Source organism: Globicephala melas, chromosome 1 (genome assembly GCF_963455315.2).
Source record: "Globicephala melas chromosome 1, mGloMel1.2, whole genome shotgun sequence".
In the NCBI taxonomy this organism is placed as follows: Eukaryota; Metazoa; Chordata; class Mammalia; order Artiodactyla; family Delphinidae; genus Globicephala; species Globicephala melas.
Genome location: NC_083314.1, coordinates 137,193,092 through 137,218,251, shown reverse-complemented (window position 1 = coordinate 137,218,251; position 25,160 = coordinate 137,193,092). Strand labels below are relative to the sequence as shown.

General features: G+C 40.1%; 1 protein-coding gene across 1 annotated transcript in view; it reads right to left on the bottom strand.

Moving 5' to 3' along the window:
- Positions 1-7,228: 7,228 nt before the first annotated feature.
- The window catches only part of C1H1orf87 (chromosome 1 C1orf87 homolog), a 76,817-nt gene continuing 58,885 nt past the window's right edge, over positions 7,229-25,160 (bottom strand). The window contains 4 exon segments of the mRNA XM_030870386.2: positions 7,229-7,275; positions 7,278-7,388; positions 15,040-15,244; positions 18,445-18,524. Of these exon segments, the coding sequence (XP_030726246.2) occupies positions 7,229-7,275; positions 7,278-7,388; positions 15,040-15,244; positions 18,445-18,524 (443 nt within the window).

Sequence of the window (25,160 nt, the reverse complement as noted above, 5' to 3'; positions counted from 1 at the left end):
TGCTAGATCATATGGTAAGTCTATTTTTATTTTTTTAGGGAACCCCATACTGTTTTTCCATAGTGGCTGCACCAATTTACATCCCCACCAACAATGTAGGAGGGTTCCCTTCTATCCACACACTCTCTAGCATTTATTATTTGTAGACTTTCTGATGATGGCCATTCTGACCAGTGAGGTGATACTTCATTGTAGTTTTGATTAAGAAGCAGACTGGTTTTAATCATTAAGAGCATGGTAGAAGAACAAAGTGGAGAAGACCCAGCTACTTCTTAAAATATCTGACTGAGAAGGAACACATATAACTTCAGTTCACCTTCCACTGATGAGAACTAATCACAAGGCCATGCCTCAATGCAAAGGGTGCTGGGAAATGGAATCTGCTGGACAGCTACTTTTTTCATCTTCAACTCCCCATTATGGAAGAGGGAGTAAAAATTTTGGTAGACAGGTAGCTATCTCTGCCACAGTGTCTGAAAGAAACACTCCATGACTGAGTTAAAGAGAGAAAACTCAAAAGAGTCTGAATGTGCAGCTTTACACTGCAGAGTTCCAAGGGCTGGAATTATGTCCCCTTTTCTCTGACTTTCAAAGGTGTATCAGTAAGCTTAGCCAAGTTTTGCCATGATAACAAACAATCCCAAATTCTTAGTGGCTTAATTTTTGTTCATGCTCCAAGGTTGACTTTTCTTTATGTATATGTCTATAATACTGATTTCCACTCTGTTCCACATTGGCCTTTGCTCCTGGTCCCAGGCTGCTCTCAGACAGCTTTCTGAATTGTGGTAGAAGAAAAAGAGAAGGTGGAAGAATCATACAATGTCTTTTAAAGCTACTGTTAGGAGTGACATGTTTCTTCTACCCATCTTTATTGACCAGTAAGTGATTGGGATCAACAGGGTGGGGTTGACAATTCTCTTGCTGGAAAGGGAGTCACGAGTCACAGGCCAAACTTAACATCAATGAGGTGGGAATGTATCACCCCCTAGGGAGAGGATACAAGTTTGTAACACTAGATATTTTGAAAAATAATATAATACACCCTACAGGGGACCCAGAATTCCCACCCTTTGGAGTTAGGGCACTGGAAGTTCCTGTGGAATTGCCCACCAATTTCAGGGGAGAGTCACACCTTCCGTTGTTGGCAGTCACTCAGCATTAAAAAGAGGATTTAGATTTCCAGTCTTGTGAATGTCAGAGGTAATGTCTTCCTCACTTGGGCTGCTCTCAGCATCCCTGGAGTCCTGTGTTCAATACTCTCTCCTCAACACACGTGATGAGGGAAGGACCCCAAATCCTGGCTTATGGAGTTAAGGGAAGAAGGTATACAACCTGGTGTGTGTGTGTATGTGTTGGGGATGAGAGGATGGCGAATTCTGAAAAATAGGTGGAAAAGAGATTAGATGTGGCTTGCGTATGCTCTTCCCTTTCCTGGAAAGAAAATCTCCCTTTACTCACCTGGAAAAATTCCACTCAACATCTCAGGGTGAGCACAAGTGTCTTATCACAGGAAGCTCTCACTGATCTGCTTAAGTGGAGCATTTATACGCTCTGTTTGCCTTCCTCATTCCCAGGAGAAACCTAACAAAGTGCTTGTCACATACATACAATTATTTATTTTCTTGCTATTATGGGTTGAATTGTATACCTGCTTAAAGACAGGTTGGAGTCCTAACCCCTAGTGCCTCAGAATGTGACTTTATTTGGAACTAGGGATTTTACAGAGGTAATCCATTTTAAGGTAATGACCTTAAAATAAGGTCATTATGGTGGGCTTTCATTTAATATGATGTGTCCTTATAAAAGGGGGAGATTTGGGCACAGAGACTGACATGCTTACAAGGAGAACACCATATGAAGATAAAGGCAGAGATCTTGGTTATATTTACGTCTATAAGCTGAGGGACACCAAAGATTGCCAGCAAACCACATGAAGCTAGGAAAGAAGCACAAAACAGATTCTCCCTCACAGTCCAAGGAACCAACCCTGCAGACACCTTGATTTTGGACTTCTAGCTTCCAGAACTGTGAGGCAGCACATTTCTGTTGTTTAAGCTACCCAGTTGGTAGTGCTTGGACACAGCAGTTCTAGCGAGCTGATATACTTGCTTACACATCTGTTCCCCCAATTTCCTCCCAGTCTTGACACCCTCCCCAACTTGAGTCCATTCTGGAGGAAAGAAACAAAGCTTTCTTTCTTCTTCTTCCTCTTCCCCTTCCCTCCCCCTTCCTCCTTTTCCCTCCCCCCTCCCCCCTTTTCCTCCTCAGCCCCTTCCTCTTCCCCCTCCTTCTCCTTTGGCTCCAAGGGAGGGTAGAAAAGGGATTAAAAGGATAACAAATTTTAGAAGAACAAATCAGAGCTGTGTGGAGAGGAGAAGATGACAAGTAGTGAGAGCCACATCTCTGAAGGTGTTCAAACACAGGGAGGCTGAAGGAAACTCTGCTAAGGACTGGTTCTATGAGAATGCTGAGAAAGTGTTTTGCTGGTTGGAATCTCCCAGGGATTGGCCTATTGATCAATATTTTGGAATTCTGGTGATATGGAACCTCACGGAACTGTCAGAGATTGTGTGGGAGAGCAGGATGTGTGTTTTGAGCAAGGGCTTAGTATAAGGTGCCAATTGCTCTCCACCAGATAAGTCTTTGTCAGAGCTCAATCTGCCCGTGAATTTGTCTGGAATCCATTCCCAGCAGCACCATCTGCTTGTGATTGTCCTACCATCTGACTGTTTACCCTCTGTCAACCCCCCTCCCGTGGGCACTCCCACCACCAGTAAGAGTCCACCCATTGTCCAACCTGGATAAACTGAGTCTGAGGAGAGACCTGGCAGCACAGAGAGGGAGGAGGAGGGAGACCATCCAACACACTGGTGTTCAGGGCCAAGAGCCCACCACGCCTTCACACAGGACCTGGGGAGGGAGCGTGTGGCTGAGCCAGAGCCATATTGTGCCCCAGGCAGACTGATGGCTCCACAAGTAATATTGATGCCTTTTGTTTGGAAACTCTTTGTGGAGGCTTCCCATGTCCCAACCAATCACGCTAAATGCTGGGCTTCCCCCAAGCCACTTTGCCTTTTGCACAGCCCCATGGCCAAATGTGCAGGCAGATGAGCGGCCCTGAATGCTAATGAGGGGAATGGCTGGCATTCCAGAGGCACCAGCTCTGGGAACCCCTACCTTTGTTGCTAAGGAGACTTGGAAGCAGAGCTGAAAGGCTCTCACAAGGGGTGGGGGGCGAGGAGGGGGGAGCAGAAAGGCGAGTGTTTATTTTCAGAGCCACACAGTTCTCCAGCCAGCTCCAAAGCTGTCCAGTTTCTGATCTCAATTAGAATATAAAATCCCGTTATTGTTTCTCTTAATGATCTCGGGAAATTCCTCTGAAGAGTTAGTGGGCACTTAGCAAACTGTTTGGATGGCGCGATCTGTACAGTTGTGCTTCCGCTTTTGTGAACCGATCACGTCCAGAGTCCTGAAAACACCCTTTATTCCTGTCTCCAGAAGGTGGTGTTGAGCTGGGGGTACTGGAAGAGGGCAAAACGTTGCTGGCTTTTCCAAATGTTCATGTGGAGGTGCCATTCCACAAACGTGTTCCAGGTTCCCATTGGATGGTGAATCTGGGCTCTGTGCTGGGGACAAAGACCAGGAAGACCTTGGTCCTGGCTTGGCGTGTCCACTAGACTTGCTGGGGAGTCAGACCACACACACTAACGGGAATTCTGTGGGTTATTTGCTCTAACTGTGACCTGCAGGGCACTGCTGGACTGGAAGTTGTGCACTGGGTTCTGGTCCTGACTTTGTCACTCACTAGCTGTTACTCCTTTGGCAAGTCCATTTACCATCCGAGCCTCAGTGTCTCATCTGTACAATGGGCATAGGAATGCCCACCTGGTTGGGTTATGGTGAGGAGTAAGGAGAGCAGAGAGAATGAAGAATAGAAATGTGGAGGACATGGTCTCTGCACTCTAGGACCACACGACCAGTGAGCCAACCGTTGGCTTATAAGGTGTCTGTATCTGGAAAGGGCGCATAATGATTTGGCCCATTGAATGGTGTAAAAGGAAACACTGTGGAGCACATCTCTGTGCCAGTGTCAGGCGATTTGTATACATTACCCCCTTCAATGTGAATGACTCTATGGGGAGGTAGTGGATTGCTCAGGGTCACACATCTGGGAAAGAGTCTGCCCAGGTGGTGAGATCCAGCCTCTGCTATGTCTTCAGTGCTCTTTCCATCTTTAGAGGCTGAGGTTTTTGGAGAGTTGGGGCAGATGCAGTCGACACCAAGTCCCTCCAGGGAATCCTGGAGGTTAACCGGGCCACTGCACACAGACACCCATTTAGAAAGATTCTGCTAGAGAAAGCTGGTCAAGATCACAGACACCAGACTCCCTCTACCCAGTGTTTACTAGAAGTTCACAATGACACAGTCACAGGGAGTATACGAAACAACTCTGATCTGAGAAAAAAAAAAAGAGAGAGAAGGGTAACATTGTCCATAAGCAAACCATGCAAAAGCTTTAGCATAGTGGTCACTAAAAAATATTCTGAAGCATAATGACCTCATAGCATTTTGCTGTTTGTGTCCAGTGGTTTGCTTCACAGCCCGGCCTCATTTAACCTCTGCTGTCACTTTGTCACCGAGATATCTAAGCTGTTCTCTATGGCTTAAGTTGATTTTTTGTTTTTTTTTTAATGCTTTACTCAGAGAAAATCTAATGAGTATTTACTTTTACAAGGGCAAGTCTTACAAATACACACCCTCCCACCTATATACCACATACATCCTGGGGTAAAGCAGTGGAGAATTCCAGACCGGAGATGATCTAAGAGCAACTGGCCCTTGGTTCTAGAAAGCAGATGTATCTCAAAATTTGTTTGTGCTGTAGCAGTAGCATTATTGCTCTCTGCCATTTCACACAGACCATTGTTCAAGCTTCCTGAGGCTCAGCAGCTAAGAGAAGGGACATAAGAAAGGCCCACATCTCTACGATGTGTCTGCATGACATGGCTTTCAGTGTTTATAAAACTCCCCTGAAAAGTACAATTACTCCCGTTTTACAGGTGAAGGAACTGAAGCTCAGGGAGATTTAACATTTGCCAAGGCTGCCACCTACTAAGTGCCTGAACTGGATTTTGGCTGGTTTTTTAAATTAATTAATTAGTCTATTTTATTTTATTTTTTTAACATCTCTATTGGAGTATAATTGCTTTACAATGGTGTGTTAGTTTCTGCTTTATAACAAAGTGAATCAGTTATACATATACATATGTTCCCATATCTCCTCCCTCTTGCGTCTCCCTCCCACCCTCCCTATCCCACCCCTCTAGGTGGTCACCAAGCACCGAGCTGATCTCCCTGTGCTATGAGGCTGCTTCCCACTAGCTATCTATTTTACATTTGGTAGTGTATATATGTCCATGCCACTCTCTCACTTCGTCCTAGCTTGCCCTTCCCCCTCCTCATGTCCTCAAGTCCATTCTCTATGTCTGCGTCTTTATTCCTATCCTGCTCCTAAGTTCTTCAGAACCCTTTTTTTTTTTTTAGATTCCATATATATGTGATAGCATACGGTATATGTTTTTCTCTTTATGACTTACTTCACTCTGTATGACAGTCTCTAGGTCCATCCACCTCAGTACAAATAACTCAATTTCATTTCTTTTTTTGACTGAGTAATATTCCATTCTATATATGTGCCACATCTTCTTTATCCATTCATCTGTCGATGGACACTTAGGTTGCTTCCATGTCCTGGCTATTGTAAATAGAGCTGCAGTGTATCCCTCCAGCCAATTATCCATAGGCACAACCCAGCAGCTTTCTTCTGCTTCACTTCTCTGAGCCTCTGTTTCCTCAACTGTAAGGAGCTGTGAAAGCTGCCACATCGAGTTGTCAGAGTTGGATGAAACAGAATACGTCAAGTTCCTGACACAGTAGTTGCCCAATGCATATTACATTGTCTGATCTAATATTCTAATTTCCCTCATTTGGTACTTTGGTAGCATGAGAAAGCCATGTTTTTCTGCTTACTTCTCTGTTCTAAAAGGCAGCTAGGAAGCCCAAGGGCTCTAGAGTGTTAGAGGGGCATTTTTCTGGGCAACTCAAGGATTATAAAAACTAGAGCAGGAGAGACTAGAAGGCCCTCAGAGATCATTTATGTTGGTGGATCCAAATTATTTTGTTCTTAAGGTTTAATTTATAAGATTTTAGGAGATACCCCACTATGTAAAATGTATTAAAGGGGATGCTCAGAGACCTTTCTCTTTGCTTTTTCCCTTGACCTAACTCCTTCATCCTGTCTTCCACGCACAGAGATTGGAAAATCAGGATCCAGGTCATTCAGCATTAATGATGGTACTGGGAATACTTCTGTCTCTGAAGTCCTGGGCTTCCTTCAGTGAGCTCATACTGCCTGAGTGGTGTGATGTGAATGTAAGTATGTATGTTGTGGCCAGGGTGGTGCAAATTGCAGGGGGGTGGATGTTAAGACTAGAAGAACTTTGGGAACTGATGGAAAGTTTTACTTGGTTTTCCTGCCAGAGGAAGCAAAGAAGATGTTACCTATTTCCACAATCCTTTGTTCCAGGAGTCCCTCCTCCGAAGTTGTATTCAATACTCTGGGAAAATATCCTTGGAGACAGTGTAACATCATCTAGTTTTGTACTAGAGAAAATATTGAACTTGTTCAGAAAACTTCACTTGAAATTCTGCTTCTGCTGCTTAGTATTAAGATAGTATATTGTTAATACTTTTATTTTTCTTACAATGTGGAAATCCTAGAATAGTGACTAGAGGAAAGGCTGACTTACTCATCCAAATAAGATATATTTAGGTCTATTATTTAACAGGCATTTTTGGGAGTTGACAACATCTAGCATGTTTTTTACTATATGGAATTGCAGGGTTTGCAAAAAAACAGTTTGATCAGCAATACAGAAAAAAAATCATTGAATATTCATCACCAGCTTTATAAGAATAGAAGGGGATTTTAAGAAATTGGGTTTTTGCCACCTCAGAAGAGAAAACCTGGTTTCCTTGTATCACTTTGAGCTGCTTATGAGTGAGCATCATAGCCAGAAACCAAGTCCAAGCTCAAAGTGTTGACAATAGCTGCATCGGCCTCAACTCTGACAGTGCCTCCACCACTGCGCTCGGGCTGAGGAGAAACATGTGTCCCGGTAAAAAGGGAGACAAAGGGAACATCTGTTCTCACAATATGGGCTTGTTATCATAGCTCCTTTAAGTACTGAAGCGCTGGCTCCAAGAGCATATTTCTCCAGCATGGAATCTCCGCAAGGCTTGGTCAATTTTCTGAGGGCTCAGGGACAGGTTGTAAATGAGATTGTAGTTGTGAATGAGGCATCTGGCTCGTTCATTCTCCAGAACTCCTGCCATTGGGTTGGGTGGGTGGGAGATTTTTAAAAGAGTATTTTTTTTAGAGTATTTTTAAAAGAAAAAACAAGAAAGAGGAAAATTCATTAGCTTGAATGACTTCTGAGCAAGAATTAAATGCTAATATTTTGAAATTTTAAGCTTCTTAAAAACCAAGTGACACCCTTAAAAGATATTTACAATCCTGGCTATGCATAATAGATGTTGAGAGGAATCTGAGGGTGATTTTGGGGAGGAGATGGGGTCCAATATAATCCATAGGTAGACTCTAAAGCGATTTTAGCTTGTTCTTCGTAGCCATAAAACTTTAAAAGACCAAGTTTTGAAAATGGTGGGGTGCCCGCTAAAAGCAATTCCTAATTGCTCTAGTTTATGTTTATCTTACTGAAATATCCAAACATGTTCCTAGACATGCAGGATTTAAACAGCTCATTTTTATGCATTTCTGGAAATATATTTACTGTGACTCCCTCCAGCTTGCTGTGTGATCACAGGTAAATCACCTAACTTCTTGTGGCTTAGAGTCTAGATCTGTATAATAGAGATGGTGGTGCTTATCACAGGACATACTCTGGTACCCACATGTTATATGTACCAATACCAATGTGTTGTCCATGCTAAGGGTAAGTAGATTTTGATAACTGCAGAGAGGAGTTTAAGGGTAGAACACAACAACAGCAAAGGTCAGTGACTCATTCATAAGCTCTTAATTGTGAGCTTATATATGTCAGATACTGTGCTTGGGAATAGAGAGGATTTTGAGAAGTGGTCTGTTACCTTAGGAAGATCACCAACCAGTTGAGGTGATAAGAGATGCAGAAAATTAACTAGAGTGCAACAACAATAACAATAACGACTGATACTCATATATAACATTTACCATGTTTCAGGCACCCCTCCAAACAATTTACCAACATTAACTCACTTAACCCAACAACCCATTTTACAGAGAGAGAAACTGAGGCATAGAGATGGACAGTCACTTGCCCAAGGTTGTTCTAGTCCATGCATTTAACCACCATATTGTATTATAGAATGAGGGGAAAGAGACTGTTTCAATCAGGGCTCAGATTGTTTTCTAAATATTTTCCATGAATTGTAAAGATCTACGCTACAGGTGTCAAGCTTTTAAATATCTTTTATAGGGGTGAGATACATCCCTTGCATGTGGCTCTTCTAGTCTCCTGTACTTGTGCAGACTATAATAATGATTGTGAAATTCTTCCTCAAAGAATCCAGAAGGAGTGGTCCCTGGTCATTTTGCAGAAAGCCACGACCAGTCTATTAGATTTGGGCTATAGTGGATACCTGTCATCTCTGTTTGAGCTCTGTTTGGATTTAAACGTGCAAGGACAGTTGAGCATGATGCTCCTCTCTGAACTGCTCTCTAATGAGTGTGTTTAACAGTGGACTACAGACAGCTGGGGTCCTAATGTGATTTATTCCATTCAGTTCTATTCAGTTCAGTCCTGTCCTGTCCCTTCCCAAGCCAACCCATCCCATCCCATCCCATCCCATCCCATCTCATTCCATACCATCCTATCCCATCTCACCCCATCCCGTCCTATCCAATCCACTGTTTTTTAATTGTCTGTTCTATTCAGGTTTATTTACTGTCTCTTTCTCCTATTAGAATGTTGGTCGTTTCCTCTGCAGAAATATCTTCCTTTGCTTTGGTCAGTTGCATCTTTACAATTTTCTGGATTGGGTGGAGGCTCTTGACCTGGTCTAGGTTGGATCCCTCAAGACATTTCCTCATATTCCACCTCTGGAAATATAAGTCATGGACTTTGGAGTAAGTGTCTGACTGAGGAAGTTACTTTAATTTTCGAGCCTCAGTTTCCTTGACTCTAAAATAGGGATAATCAAATTGTTTGAAAATTAATAAAATAGTAAGTGCTTAGCACAATACCCAGAACTATTAAGCACTCATTAATGTAGGTATTTTTATAGGATAGTTATAATGGTTATATCATCAATATTACTTAAAATACACAAGAAAATATTTTAATTAGAAGACATTATTTATATATATAATTTAGTTTATATTTTAATTAAAAATTAGAATTAATATTAAAAAATGCATATAAGAATTACCACTGGTGTGTGGGGGGGCCTTTTCTTGTATCTTCTAAGTTTTACCGTTGGTAGAGGATTCGCGCATCAGACAAAAGTCCATTGACTGAAATTTATCTCTGTCTAATTTGCTGTCATTAGGGGATGCCCAAGACAGCTGCATAAAATAACCTTACAATCCATCTTAGTGTTGGGAAGCTTGTCCTTGTCCCACCAGAACCAGAATGAAATAAGAACCTCTTTACTCTCCACTTCATGTTCAGTTTACAAAGAACTTTTAAATCTCATTGGATCCTTTCTCAAATCTGGGAGGTATGTTTTATTATTATCAGTCCTATTTTATAGACAAGGAAACAGGCTTGGCGAATATAAGTGACTCAGCAAGTGACTCCAGACTTGGTGAAGTCTGGACTTGAATCTGGTTAAAAACACACAAAGAAACAAACCAACAAACAGAATCTCATGAACTTTCTGGTGTGTCATGGGAGATTGGTGTAGCGGGAAGTCCAATAGAACTGGGTTAGAATTATGCCTCAACTTCCCACCTGCTCATATTTTATCACTTTGAGTGTGGCTTTCTCCTCTGTAAATAAGGACATTAATCCCTTCAGCATGTGGTTGATGTGAGGAGTTAGTGATGCAGCGTATGTTAAGTCCAGACCCGTGTCCTTGAGGGCTCTCATTGCACTATGCCTCCTTGAACTCTAAAATATTTTCTGTCTAGCCTTCAGTTCACTGGGAAAATTCCCAATTACCAGTCACTCAAATATTTATCCCAACCACCCATCTTTCTTTAGAAAGCATGACCAGTTATTCATAGTCATTCCTTATTTCTTTCTCTTCAAGGATATTTTCTTGACAACCCCCATTAAAGAATAAGCTCAGAGTAGGTTCCCAGAAATGCTAATTTGATGATGGATGTTCTGCCTTCACCCTGGATGAGGAACGCCCTGGCCTACATATTTCCTTGCACATAATAAAGAGCACTGATTCATCATTGGGCAGAATAGGGATGATCTGCTCAGTGTCTAGAGGAGGGCCATGGTGGTCTGCTAAATACTGTGGCTAATAAACCAACAAGATGACCTCAGTTAATCCTCTTTCCTCATTAAAGATAGTTATAGATGTTTCCAGATTTGGCTGACACATTCCTTGGCTATTGAGGAACTAATGAATTTCATAGAAACAGAGAAAACAGGCATAAATAGTGAAAAGGCCATGAGAAAGTCATTTCAAATCTGCCAGAATCTGCCCCAAAGTCAACAAAACTCCATTTTTCCCCAGAGCAGTTCAGAAGTATGAGAAAGGTCCCAGTCTTTGGGAGTCTCTTAGTAACTAAATTTATGATCCATCATCCATCATCAAAACTCAGCATTTGTTTCTTTGGAAACGTCTTTTCTCTCTACCTGATTTTCGGTTTTGTTTTGTTTTTGTTTGTAACCCCATCAACACTCTCACAGTCTTGATATGTATACACAGACTCATGAAATAAAGGTTATTTCAGTAAACTTTTGATCTCCTTTTTTCCCAGTATCTTCCCTAAATGACCCATTTCAGCTTTCCCTGTGTTCTCCTCTGGTTGAACCTTTGGTGGACACTGCGTAGAGAATGAAGCCTCATTCCAGCCTTCAGGATTCACAATAGGGTCTCAACTTTACTATTCAATCCAACGTGACAGTCAGTCCTGTCTTTCTCACTCTCTTCCCCATCATACTCATTCTCACCTTCTAACCTTTGCAGAAGATGGTTTCACACTCAGAATGCCCTACCCAGCTATTCAAAGTCTACCTCTCCTCTGGGCTCAGCTCAAGTTCTCTCTTCCAAGAAGCCCTCTCTGAGTACTCACTGAGCTTTTTTCATCTCTTCTGTCTTTTCTTTGGACTCCTTAAGTCTAGTTTGTGTCTTTAATTATAATACTTTATTCTGTCTTAAAAATTTTTCTTTTATTGGCTTTGAACTATTGGCAGCCTCTGTGTCTTACCTAAAAGTTCCTTGAGGCCAGAGACCATGTCTCATCCTTTCTGGTTTCCCTCCTGGTCCAGCCTCTAGCACAGGGCTGGGCTCATAACAAATGTTTAATAAATGAGTTTCTAATTCATCTAGATGAATTTTTTACCTAAAATTTTCATTTCCCCCTCTCTTTGGTATAGTTATTAGAAGTCCTTGGGTATTATATGGTATTCATACTTCATGTGGTCTAGAATTAACTTGCATTGGAAATTCAAAGCAAAATGAAACAAAAACATACAGAGAATGAAAAGGCATTAGTGCTGTTATATGATTACTTCTAGAAAGTACTAATGTGTACACTAACTTTTTTATTGAGATGTAATTGATATATCACATTGTGTAAGTTTAAGATATACAATGGGATGATTTGATACACATATATATTATGAAATGTTTACTGTAATAAGGTTAGTTAACAAATCCTTTACCTCCCATAATTACCATTTTGTTGTTGTTGTTATGGTGAGTACATTAAAGCTCTACTCATAATAACTTTCAAGTACACAACACAGTATTGTTAATGAGAGTCACCATGTTGTACGTTAAATCCTTGGAATTTCTTATAACTGAAAGTTTCTTCCCTTTGACCAACATTTCCACACATTTCCTGGCAACAACCATTTCTATGTGTTCCATATTTTTAGACTCCACATATAATGCTAAGTCTTCATGAACAACAGTATGTAGTTAAGTACAACGATTTCAGTGCATGTGTTTTTGTATGTGCTGCCTCTTTTCCATTTCACAGGTCTCCGACCTAGTTCTGAATTTCATTATCTCACTTAAGCATTGCAATAACATCCTTTATCCTTTTTATAATTTAAATTTCTCCTTCATTCTTCACATAGCCATCAAGGACCTTTCTGAAATACAACTTCATCATACCACTCTCCTGCTTAGAAACACAATGTGCTCACTATCTTTGAATTAAATCCAAGTTGTTTGGTCGGTCATCTAAGACCGTCCTAGATCTGATCCTATCCTATATTTTCACCTTTTTCATTTAATATTCTTCTTAATAGCCCTTGTATTCTATTCAAACCAAATTCCTTGTATTGAGCTTCATACATAATGCTTTGCTTGGCTAACTTGCATGTTTGCCAGGAAGGGCCCTCTATTTCAGTCCTTTGTATACAAACTGCACTTTCCCTTAATGATCAATTTCACACTAACATAACCTTATCACCTCACTAGGAATGAATTCTCCTTTGTCTGAATGCCCACATAGCACCCTCTAATGGCATTTATCACCTTCTATTTTGGATTTAGTTATTTATGTACATTCATTTATTTGTTTCCTAAAAAAAAGGTTGAACAGAATTGTGCAAGGTACTCAGGATAAAAAAGTATCTTAGTACTTAGGTAGTACTAAGTCCCAAATAGAAAAATACAATATATCAAATATGATAATGGATGTTAAAGAACTGTAAGAGGCCAGATAAAGGTTGGCCTAAATCTGTCTGGGGAAATCATGGGAGTCTCAGAGGAGTAGAGCTTGAGTTCCGACATAAAAGGTGTTTAGGTATTAATTAGCCAGGTGGACAGTGTGGGGAGTTGGTGGGGACAGAGGAGAGGCAGACAGCTCAGGTAGAGGGTGTAGGGTTAGAAAAGGCACAGCCATGGGCTTCTCTGGTGGCTCAGTGGTTAAGAATCCACCTGCCAATGCAGGGGACACGGGTTCGAGCCCTGGTCTGGGAAGATCCCACATGCCGCGGAGCAGCTAAGCCCGTGCATTACAACTACTGAGCCTGTGTGCCACAACTACCGAAGCCCACGCACCTGGAGCCCGTGCTCCACAACAAGAGAAGCCACAGTAATGAGAAGCCTGTGCACCGCAACGAAGAGTATCCCCCGCTTGCCACAACTAGAGAAAGCCCATGGCAGCAACGAAGACCCAATGCAGCCAAAAATAAATAATTTTTTTTTTGAAAAAGAAAAGGCACAGCCACAGTAGAAAGCAAGGCACAGTTGAGGAAGGCAAGTTATTCATTATGATGGGGTAGGATATGCTGAGAGAATTACAATAGAAGGAGAAGATACTGGTCAGGTGGATAGAGACCAGCTTTTGCCTTGCTAAACAGTTTAGAGTTCAGCCTGTTAGCAGTCATGCTGATGATTTCAATCAGGGGAATTACAAGGTTGGATTGTAGGTTAGACTCAGAGAAACTGTAAGCAACCTGGTGGGGGATTCATGTCTGATTCATCTTTGTGTTTCCTGATTGTGCTCAGCATAGTGCCAGGCACATGGTTTATGTACAAATTGTATTTGTTAAGAAGTGAAAGAAAGGGATGTGTCCACTCTTAGACTGCAACACAAATGGAAAGGTGTGTGACTGCTTCCATGTCCTGGCTATTGTAAATAGTGCTGCAATGAACATCGGGGTGTATGCATCCTTTCAAACTATGGTTTTCTTTGGATATATGTCCAGGAGTGGGATTGCAGGATCATATGGTAGCTCTATTTTTAATTTTTTAAGGAACCTCCATACTGTTTTCCATAGCGGCTGTACCAATTTACATTCCCACCAACAGTGTAAGAGGGTTCCCTTTTCTCCACACCCTCTCCAGCATTTACTGTTTGTAGATTTTTTGCTGATGGCCATTCTGACTGCTGTGAGGTGGAACCTCATTGTAGTTTTGATCTGCATTTCTCTAATAGTGATGTTGAACATCTTTTCATGTGTTTTTTGGCCATCTGTATGTCTTCTTTGGAGGAATGTCTATTTAGATCTTCTGCCCATTTTTCGATTGAGTTGTTTGGTTTTTTTGATACTGAGCTGCATGAGCTGTTTGTATATTTTGGAGATTAATCCCTAGTCAATTTCTTTGTTTGCAAATATTTTCTCCCATTCTGAGGGTCGTTCTGAATGGGCAAAGAAGATGTGGTACATATATACAATGGAATATTACTCAACCATAAAAAGGGACGAAATAATGCCATTTGCAGTGACATGGATGGGCCTAGAGATTGTCATACAGAGTGAAGTAAGTCAGAAAGAGAAAGACAAATATATAATATTGCTTATATATGGAATCTAGAAAAATGGCACAGATAAACTTATTTGCAGGGCAGAAATAGAGTAACAGATGTAGAAAACAAACTTATGGTTACCAAGGGGGGAAGAGGAGGTGGGATGAATTGAGAGATTGGGATTGACATGTATACAGTACTATATATAAAATAGATAACTAATGAGAACCTACTGTATAGCACATGGAATTCTACTTGGTGCTCTGTGGTGACCTAAATGGGAAGGGAATCTAAAAATATATATATATATATATATATATACACACACACACACACACACATATATATACACATATATATACATATATATACACACATATATATACACATATATATACATATACATATATATATATATATGGCTGATTCACTTTGCTGTACAGCTGATTCACTTTGCTGTACAGCAGAAACTAATACAACATTGTAAAGCAACTATACTCCAATAAAAACTAATTAAAAAAAATTTGTGGAGCCCAGTACAAAATGAAAAAAAAAAAAGAGACATATGAACTGTAAGCTGCACACTTCACCTGTACTCAGATCACACAGGTAGAGGGCATTTTCTAGCTTCCTGAGTCTGTTGATCCATGTCTCACATTCTTCAGACGTGTTTTTCATCACTGGACTGACAAAAGGCTGTGAGACTGGCCTGATCTTCAAAGTGCTCAGGAGATCTTTGGGGGCTGAAGTCTCAGCAGGAGGGTTTTCTGGCTGCAAATCCTTTTCTGGAGTTTTCTACCAAAACAACACAAACATTTCACTGGCAACATATTCATAACCCAGAGCTCCCCCAGTATCTTGGCCAACATGAGGCTACACAACTAGCAAGATTTATTGTAGGTCTGGCTTTGTAAAGAACTACTATGTTGAATACTCTCTTTTTTCTTTAAGAGAAGGATAAAATTGTGACTTTTATTCAGTTTGCATTTCTGATTTACACAAACAGAGGTTTTTGTAACTGACTGAGACTTTCATGATGTTCTACTCTGTTTTATACTAGTGGGATCAATAGGCAATGCATATAATTTCTTGGGAAAACCTCTGGATCGTGAGTATGAGATTCTTGACAAAAAGTGATTGAAACAATAATGGTGTTAGCTTTGGCTTGTGGGCTCACTATAATGAAGCATAAGGCACTAGTTCTGTCTGTCCTATTCATTTAACAAAGGAAGCTGAAGTCCAGAGTGGGGAAGTGACTTACTAAGATCATATAGTGAATGGTAGACACAAAACTAGATCGAGGGTATAGAGGTTATACCTAGCTCATCTTTGTATCCTAACCCCACGTCCAGTACAAAATAGAGATCTTTTTAGAATAAATAGACACATGAGTGTCAGTAGAGCCATGTAAGACATTCTGTCACCTGTCATGTAGAGAGAGTGAGCATCTATTGTTTGATCTGCCCAACCCCAGTTTTCCAGGAATTGCCCCTCCTTTCAATCCATATGGCTATAGAGAGAACCGTCATGTGTCTAAGCACATAGTGCAGGACTGGGCATCTAATGCAAAATGTTCAGTAAACACATTTTCCAGTGATTTTGGAACCATTTGTGAGAGTTAAAGCCAGAGATAGGAAAACAGAGATCATTCTGGATGAGAGGTAAGAAGAGAGAGACAGAGAGGATATGAAACTGACAGCGAGAAGAGAGAAGATATAAGAAGTCATGATGATGTTCAAGGTTCAAGTCTTTGATTTTATTGTTATGTTTCTATCCTTGGGGAGATATATGTATACATACATATAAATAAATAAATAAAATATAATATATATAAATATATATATTATGCTCCTTCCTTATCCTTCTAATAAATTAAGTTGGTAGAGTTGGTTATATTAATTGTAATTCAAATATTCTTAACTAATTTTTCATAGAATTAGGCTTTCCAATTTGTATACCATCTGCGCTTCTCCCAAATTCCAAATACCTGAATTTCTCGAATTTTGTACCTTGTCTCAAACCTCTCACATATAAGCTGTGGAAATCCCCTTGCTCTAAAGAATAGTAATTTAAATAAGAGGCCAAGTTAACAAACATGGATTCAGCTACTACTGGGGAATGTGAAGAATTGTCTTGTTTAAAATAATATAATGCTATACAAAACTGTACCCATACGGATGACTAGTGACCAGTACATTTTGAGAGATTAATATATAAGAATTCTACTTTGATAAAGTTTATTTTGGGAGAAGCTGAAAGTTTTTATAAAGTAAATAGAATAGTGATTCTCATACTTTTTAGAGCTTTGGACCACTTTAGAAATCCAATGAAAACTTTAGATAATCTACCCAGATGGATGCACATTTGCCTACAGTTTGGTGGATGATTTTAGAAAATTCAAAGAGGTCCTTAAAGCTGAGAAACTGACTTTAAATAATTATATATTTCTTCAGATAATTAACACTCTCTTTGACCACTAAAGACAGGGAATGGGGGAATTTGTATGGGCCTGAATTAAGCTAAACCTAGGAAGTAAGTACGTAAGTAGATAACTAACTAACTAACACACCCTATACTGTTTTGGTCCCACTGTGTCAGGATGAAGTCCAAATTCGTTGCTTGGCTCATAAGACCATTCAAGTTCTTGTTCTTCCTTCTCTTCTTTCAATATATACATCATTTTCTCCAGCCACATAAAACCAGAAAAAAAAATACAGCTGTTTGATGCCCTTATGCCTTATATACGCTGTTTCCTCTGTTGTAAAACTCCTTCTTGCTACCTACGCCTTGATACGTTAGGCTCCTACGCATCCTCCAAGGCCCAAATCATATTTCACTTCTTGGGGGAAGCCTTCCCTGATAGCCCCAGCCTAGGGGAGGGGCAATTCTTTGTAGCCCCTTTATCCATCATAGCACTTATTATGGGATAGTGTAATTGTCTGTTAGAGTATCTCTCCCATCTGCTAAAGATCTTGAGCCTGGGCCTGTGAGATAATCATTTATGTATCTTCAAGTTCTGGTTAGTGACTGTCACATAGTTGGTTCTCAAGATATGTTTACAGGATGAATAAGTGAATGAATAAATGAGTGATTTTCCTGGAACAATAGGAAAGTTGCTTTACCAAACTTCTGCTTCAAGTCGCCTTTCTAAAAAGTGGGACAACGGATGCTGCTTATACAGGAATATGAGAAGAATCGATTATTGCAGAGAGGCAGTAAAATCCTCAAACAAGAGGCAAAATAAAAGAGCAAAGTATATATTTTTTATAATCTTATTCACAGCAGACTTAACACTCAAGGAGAAAAGCATTTGCTGTTGTTTCTTGCATGGAAAGAGGCTTGCCAAAATGGATACTATTTTCTAAAATATTTCGAAGTGTGAAGTGCATGAAGAGCCCTCCCGTCATCTGAAGATGAATTATGTTCTAATCCGGGCATTTAAAAACAACAACAACAGAGAAACTCAGGCAGTTTTTCAATTCTGTCTGCATCTTCTCCTGGTTAAGTGCTGGGAATATTAAAATGAATTTTAAATGCTTGCCAGATTTTTTTTTTAAATCAAAGAGCCCATTACATTTTAAAATGGGATGTCTGGGGAAAAGGTCACCCTAAGTTTCTGGAAGCTGGAGTTAAGATGTTAAAATAGGTCTTACAACCATCCTTTTGGCAGTTGGTGGACTGGTCACAGGCTCTGGAAGGACACCTGTCCACATGCTACAAGTTCAACTTTCAGGGGCCAATGGCAAGCCCATCACTGAGTGGTGATAAGTGGTTTCTGCATGCATACCAGCTAGGAGAGAAACCAACCACACTTTAGGAGTTTGTCTGTATTCCTTCTCTGCTGGAGTAGAGTCTTGAAGTCAAAGATAGTCTGATAGTCAAGGAACTGGGTGGAAATCAAAAATTCAGAAGGGAGGGCCTCACCCAGCATCAGTGAATAGAAGGCGAAGGATTGGTGAAGCCCTTCGCTGAGGTCTGTATACCCAGCTGCATACCATATGTTCAGTTTTTCCCTGAGATATCTCATTAACTTCAGGATGCACTGGAGTAGCAGAGGTTTCCTTTCCTTTCTTTCCTGGATGAGAAAGAAAAAAATGGTTTTAGTTTGGTCTCTTTATTTTAACACATACACATATACACCCAGGCAAAGAAAATGTGGAGGCTCTGCTATACGATTGGCATTGTAAATGGTGATGGGGATACACTGGTGGATAAGAAAGATCTAGTTCCTGCCCTGATGAAGCTCACAAAGGGGAGGTAAATGCTAAGTAATCACTCAAGATTATTATTTAATTACAAACGACCATAAACACAACACAGGAATATGTGAAAATAAATTCCTTTTGGGCTAGGGATAGGAGTGGTGAAGGATCAGAGAAGGCTTCTTGGAGGAAGTGACACTTCAAGTGGGGACCTGAAGGATGAATAGGAGTTTCCAGGCAAAGGTGATTGTGGGCATGTGCATAGAGCAGAGAGTTCCAGATAAGCAGAGACATCAGCCTGTAGAACTGTCCTGAATCAGGAGGGCTTTTACAGTTTGGGAAGTGGCATGGGACCTCTTCCTGTGGTCCTGCCTCTTAGAGAAGCAGGCACTTCTGCCTCCCTTACCACCCAAGTTTGTACTTGAAGGATTGTGTAAAACCTTTGTCTTCTCCCTTCCTTGTTCCTTTCAATGGTCAGAAGTCCTATATGGGAAGAGGTTTGAATGGCATCCCTAACCCAGGAGATTTTACTGTCCAGGTGCTAGCTGCTCAGGGTGCTGCTTTCATGAATAGAAGAAATTTCCTTAGGATGCAGGAAAGAGACATAAAGACCTTCAGTTTAAATCCTCTAAGGCTTATTGTGGGCATCATTCATTCATCATTCAGCACCTGTCATCAGACTTGGCAACATTCATTTACTGTATAAATCAGTATGACAACGACACAGCATAGACTTCTGGGAGCTTCAGCTTCAATATTTAATGTGTAATTCAAATATGCCATTAACAAATACATATTGTTTCTGAGTTGGGTGTTGCTGTTTTCAATAAAATGGTTCAATCAATGAGTTTTAAACAAAAGGTAGAGGGTGACAGTATAACACAGTGGTGGAGAATAGAGGCTCTGAAGTCAGATGCCTTGGGTTTGAGTCTTGGCTCCTTTCTCTATTAGCTGCATGACCTAGGGCAAGGGACTTGTCCTCTTTGTGTCTCAGTTTCCCTTTCTGTAAAATGGGGATAATGCCATCTATAGGTTATTGTGAGGATTAAATGAACTAGAAAATGTAAAGCAAATACTTGGAGCATAGCAAGTACTCAATAAATGTTAACTAATAGTGTTATCTGTATAAGGATGTTTATATAAATAAATTCACATATTGAATTAAAAAGCCTTTTGTTAGACTTTTAACACTGCACCTACAACTCATTATGAATCTTCTCCCACAGTTTCTTAATGGAGAAGGCAATGTGATTTCATAATCTTCTCTGAAGTCCCAGCACCCAGCATTAGAATAAATACTCATTGCATGTTGGTTGACTAAATGGATGATCATGTGGCCTAATCTGAGGTTTGGAAAATACAGTCACTGAATATATAGTTCTGTGTCTCCCAGTCCTTTTCAGGCCCTATGGGAGGAAGGATTTCTCTCTTTATCCTTCTATACCTAACCCAGATGCTATAGATGAACTTTGGTGTCAGATCTCATGCTATAATCTGGCTGCTTCCCTTTACCAGCTGCAAGCTTTCAGATCCTAATTTTGTCAGTTGTGAAAAGGGAATGATAATAGCTTTCTGCAATAATATTGTGGAGATTAAAAAAATTACCTAATAAAATGCTTAACATAGGGAAGATGCCCAATACAAGGTAGTATTATTTGTTATTGTGTTATTTTATGTGATCTTAAGCAATCTAGTTTCTCCAGAAAAGAGGACTTTACATTAATTATGATGTGCCAGGCATTTTTGTGGGCACTGTTCACATGCATTATCCCTTTTAGTGTAAGATCTAGAACCTAGAGTTTGTCCTGGTCCAGTTTCTCTACTGTCTGCACTTGTCAAAGTTCTATTAGAAGAAGATGCATGTTCATCTCCCTGGTCTCTTTTAAGCTTCCCTTTCTCCCTCCTAATGCCTATAAGCATATTTTAAAAAGTAATGTTTTGCACATGTGAAAATTGAGAAACCTGAGGCAGAGGTGATTTTTTTTCTTTCTAACACAGCAGGAAGGATAAATAATAACCATCTGTCTAGACTGCCAGTTGAAGATTTGTGCTGGAGGAAATAGGTCAAGCTGGCTTCTAGAGATTTCCAGGTATTGGAAGGACCAGGTTTCACAGGGCTTCCAGTGGATTCTGAGTTACACAGCCAGCCATACCATCTCTCCCCCACCCCAACTAATGACTTGAAATCAACGGTCTTCAGCACTGGCTGCTAAAATGCTCCCACCTGGGGAGCTTTAAAAATTACCAATGCCTAGGTGTCACACAGACCAATTATATCAGAATCTCTAGGGGTGAGAACCCTTTGGGAATTCTAAAAAATTCCCAGGTTATACTAAAGTAAAGCCATAATAGATAACAATTGACTTAAAAGAATGAAATAATGCCATTTGCAGCAACATGGATGGACCCAGAGATTATCATACTAAGTCAAGTAAGTCAGGTAGAGAAAGACAAATATAATATGATATCATTTATATGTGGAATCTAAAAAATGATACAAATGAATTTCTTTATAAAACAGAAATAGACTCACAGACATAGAAAACAAACTTATGGTTACCAAAGGGGAAAGGGGCAATGGGAAAGGGAGGAATAAATTGGTAATTTGGGATTAACAGATATACACTACTATATATAAAATAGATAAACAAGGATCTACTGTATAGCACAGGGAACTATATTCAATGTCTTGTAACAACCTATAGTGTAAAGGAATCTGAAAAACATTATATATATATATATGAATAACTGAATCACTTTGCTGTATACCTGAAAAATTGTAAATCAACTATACTTTCTAAGAAAGAAAGAAAGAAAGAAAGAAAGAAAGAAAGAAAGATAGAATATGGCCTCATTGGACCTACTGGATGAAGCTTTTGTGAGAAGAAAACATATATATCTTGAATATCTATATATGTCAGACATTTCCCACATGTTTTCTTACTTAATCTGAAGAATAACTCTGTGAGGTAGAAATATCTCCATTTGACAGGTGAGGAGACTGAGCAATGAAAGTTTCAGTTATCTGCTTGAGATGACAGAGGTAGGGTTAGGTTGGGATTCTAACCCATTCACTCACTCAATAAACATTTGTTAAATGCTTATTATGATACGACAATGAACAAGGCAGAATCTTCTCATGGAGTGTACATCCCAGTGGTGAGGGCAAACAAGTAGGTGTGAAAAATAACGTCAAGTAGTGATAAGTGCCAGAAACACAACTAAAGCCAATGATGGGGGTAGAAAGTAATTGCAGTTGCTATTTTAGATAGAGAATTCACCAAAGGCCTCTATGAAGTGACATTTAAATAGAGTCCTGAGTGGAGAAACAAGGGAGAAAGCCATGCAAATGTCTGGGGAAAGATCATTCCAGGAAGAAGCTATCACAAGGGCAAAGGCCTCAAGGAAGGGAGTATTTGGTGCATTCAAGCAATAACTGAGAGAAGAGCCTAGCTGACACGGGATGAAAAGAGAAGAGAAGTGGGTTAGATATTTGCAGAACTAAAGGGCCTTATGGGCCATGCATGTGACCCTTCATTTTGCCCTTCTAGTGATATCTTGCTGGCCACCCCTCCCTCATCCCAGTGCTGTGGTTTGGTGGGAATAATCCTTAGTTCCAACTCCAATCTTGGTTTGTGATTCGTTGAAGACTATTTTGGTATCCCAATCACAGTCTTGGTTCAAAGACGGACATGAAACTCAGTCTGAGTCTCTGAGATGAGAGGAGATATCTGTTACAGTTTCTTAGCTAGTAAAGTTCTCTCCTTCTTGGCAGGACCTCCCAAAAGAGAGTGCTGTGAGTATATGATGAACATAGCTGCCAGAGCTATTTTGCTATTACAGGAGTGCCCAGAGCAGTTGGGACACCAACATTTAGAGGCTGAAGATGATGCCAACACCAGGTAAAGCAAGCAGAGAGCCAGAAAGGAGCAGATCCTTGATCTGACACTTGAATGGCTAGATCAAACCATGTCTATAGCTCTTGCTGCGGCAAGACTTTTAAGTTACATAAACGAAATCTCATTATTGTCTAAACAAACTGAGTTGGCTTTTCTGTCCCTTCAGTATAAGTAGTTCTAACTAGGAATTACTATGGATTTTTTTTCCTTAATAAAAGGGAGGTTAAGCTCTTAGCCATTTTTCTGTGCTATCTTGAGTGATGGGCCATCAGAAAATGTTTGAGGGGATCAATGAACCTCTGAGGCTACCATCATTCCCTCCTAATTTCCCCCCATCAGTAGTCATGCTATAGCCCTGCTCGATGCTTCCTGCTCTCCTTCTTTCCTTCCCTCACTTCACAGGCTCCACTGTGAAGAGATTCAAAGTTGGGGTCATATTTCATTTTTGTAAAATACTACTTTAGATCTTAGAACAAACCATGTTTGGAGGAGTCTAAGCTCTTTTGTGTTTGTCTTCATGGGAGTTTGTATCATTTCTTGGATCTGTGGCTTGAGATATTTTTATCACTTTTGGAAGGTTTTCAGTCATAATTTCTTCAGATATTGCTTCATCTATACTCTCTTCCTCCTCTCCTTCTGCAACATAATTACACATATGTTGGATAGTGTCACCATTTCCTATATGTCTCTTATACATTCTTTTTTGTATATCCCATCATCTTTTCTCATTTATGCTTCAATCTGGATATTTCCTATTGAATGATATTCCAGTTCACTAATTCTCTCTTCAGCTGTCTTCTATTATACCCATCTGTTGAGTTTTTAAATTTAATTTTTGTACTTTTTAGTTCTAGATATTCCATTTGATTCCTTTTATAGATTCAAATTAATGGCTGAAAATTCTTCATCTTATTCATTTCCTTAAACATATTAATTACAGTTATTTGAAAATCCATGTCCTGTTTTGTATCATTCATGACCATTTCTAACTGAACATTTTGTATGGATAATTCAAGAGATTTTATGAGATGTTAATGTCTTCCACAGAGGGTTTTTTTCTTCTTTCTGTTGGTTGTTCAATTTGAATTTCAAACAATACCTTTCAAAGAAATATTGTTTTGTATTTTTAAAAGTTTTTATTGGAGTATAGTTGATTTTAAATGTTGTGTTAGTTTCAGGTGTACAGCAAAGTGAATCAGTTATACATATAGATCTATCCACTCTTTTTTTTAAGATTCTTTTCCCATATAGGCCACTGTAGAGTATTGAGTAGACTTCCCTAGACTATACAGCAGGTTCTTATTAGTTATCTATTTTATATATAGTAGTATGTATATGTCAATCCCAATCTCCCAATTTATCCTTCACCTCACTTATCCCCTGATGACTATAAGTTTGTTTTCTTTCTTTCTTTTTTTGGCTGCCTTGGGTCTTTGTTGCTGCACATGGGCTTTCTCTAGTTGGGGTGAGCGGGGGCTACTCTTCATTGTGGTGTGTGAGTTTCTCATTGTGATGGCTTCTCTTGTTGTGGAGCACAGAACTCTAGGTGCACAGGCTTCAGTACTTGCAGCACATGGGCTCAGTAGTTGTGGCATGTGGTCTCTAGGGCATGCAGGCTTCAGTAGTTGTGATGCACAGGCTCAGTAGTTGTGGCTCACAGGCTCTAGAGCACAGGCTCAGTAGTTGAGGCACATGGGCTTAGTTGCTCTGCAGCATGTGGGATCTTCCTGGACCAGGGATTGAACCCGTGTTCCCTCCATTGGCAGGCGGATTCTTAACCACTGTGCCACCAGGGAAGTCCCCATAAGTTTGTTTTCCACATTTATGACTCTACTTCTGTTTTGTAAATAAATTCATTTGTACCCCTTTTTTAGATCCCACATATAAGCAGTATCATATGATATTTGTCCTTCTATGTTTGACTTACTTCACTCAGTATGACAATCTCTAGGTCCATCCATGTTGCTGCAAATGGCATTATTTTGCTCTTTTTTATGGCTGAGTAATATTTCATTGTGTATATGTACCACATCTTCTTTATCCATTCCTCTGTTGATAGACATTTAGGTTGCTTCCATGTCCTGGCTATTGTAAATAGTGTTGCAATGAACATTGGGGTGCATGTATCTTTTTAAAAATGTATTTATTTATTTTTGGCTGCATTTGTCTTCATTGCTGCATGCAGGCTTGCTCTAGTTGCAGTGAGAGGGGGCTACTCTTTGTTGCGGTGTGTGGGTTTCTCATTGTGGTGTCTTCTCTTGTCGTGGAGCATGGGCTCTAGGTGTGCGAGCTTCAATAGTTGTGGCACGTGGGCTCAGTAGTTGTGGCTCATGGGCTTAGTTGCTCCGTGAAATGTGGGATCTTCCTGGACCAGGGCTCGAACCTGTGTCCCCTGCACTGGCAGGCAGATTCTTAACCACTGTGCACCAGGGAACTCCCACATGTATCCTTTTGAATTATGGTTTTCTGGGGGTATATCCAGTAGTGGGATTGCTGGGCCATATGTTAATTCTCTTTTTAGTTTTTTAAGGAACCTCCATACTGTTCTCCATAGTGGCTGCATCAATTTACATTCCCACCAACACTGTAAGAGCATTCCCTTTTCTCCAC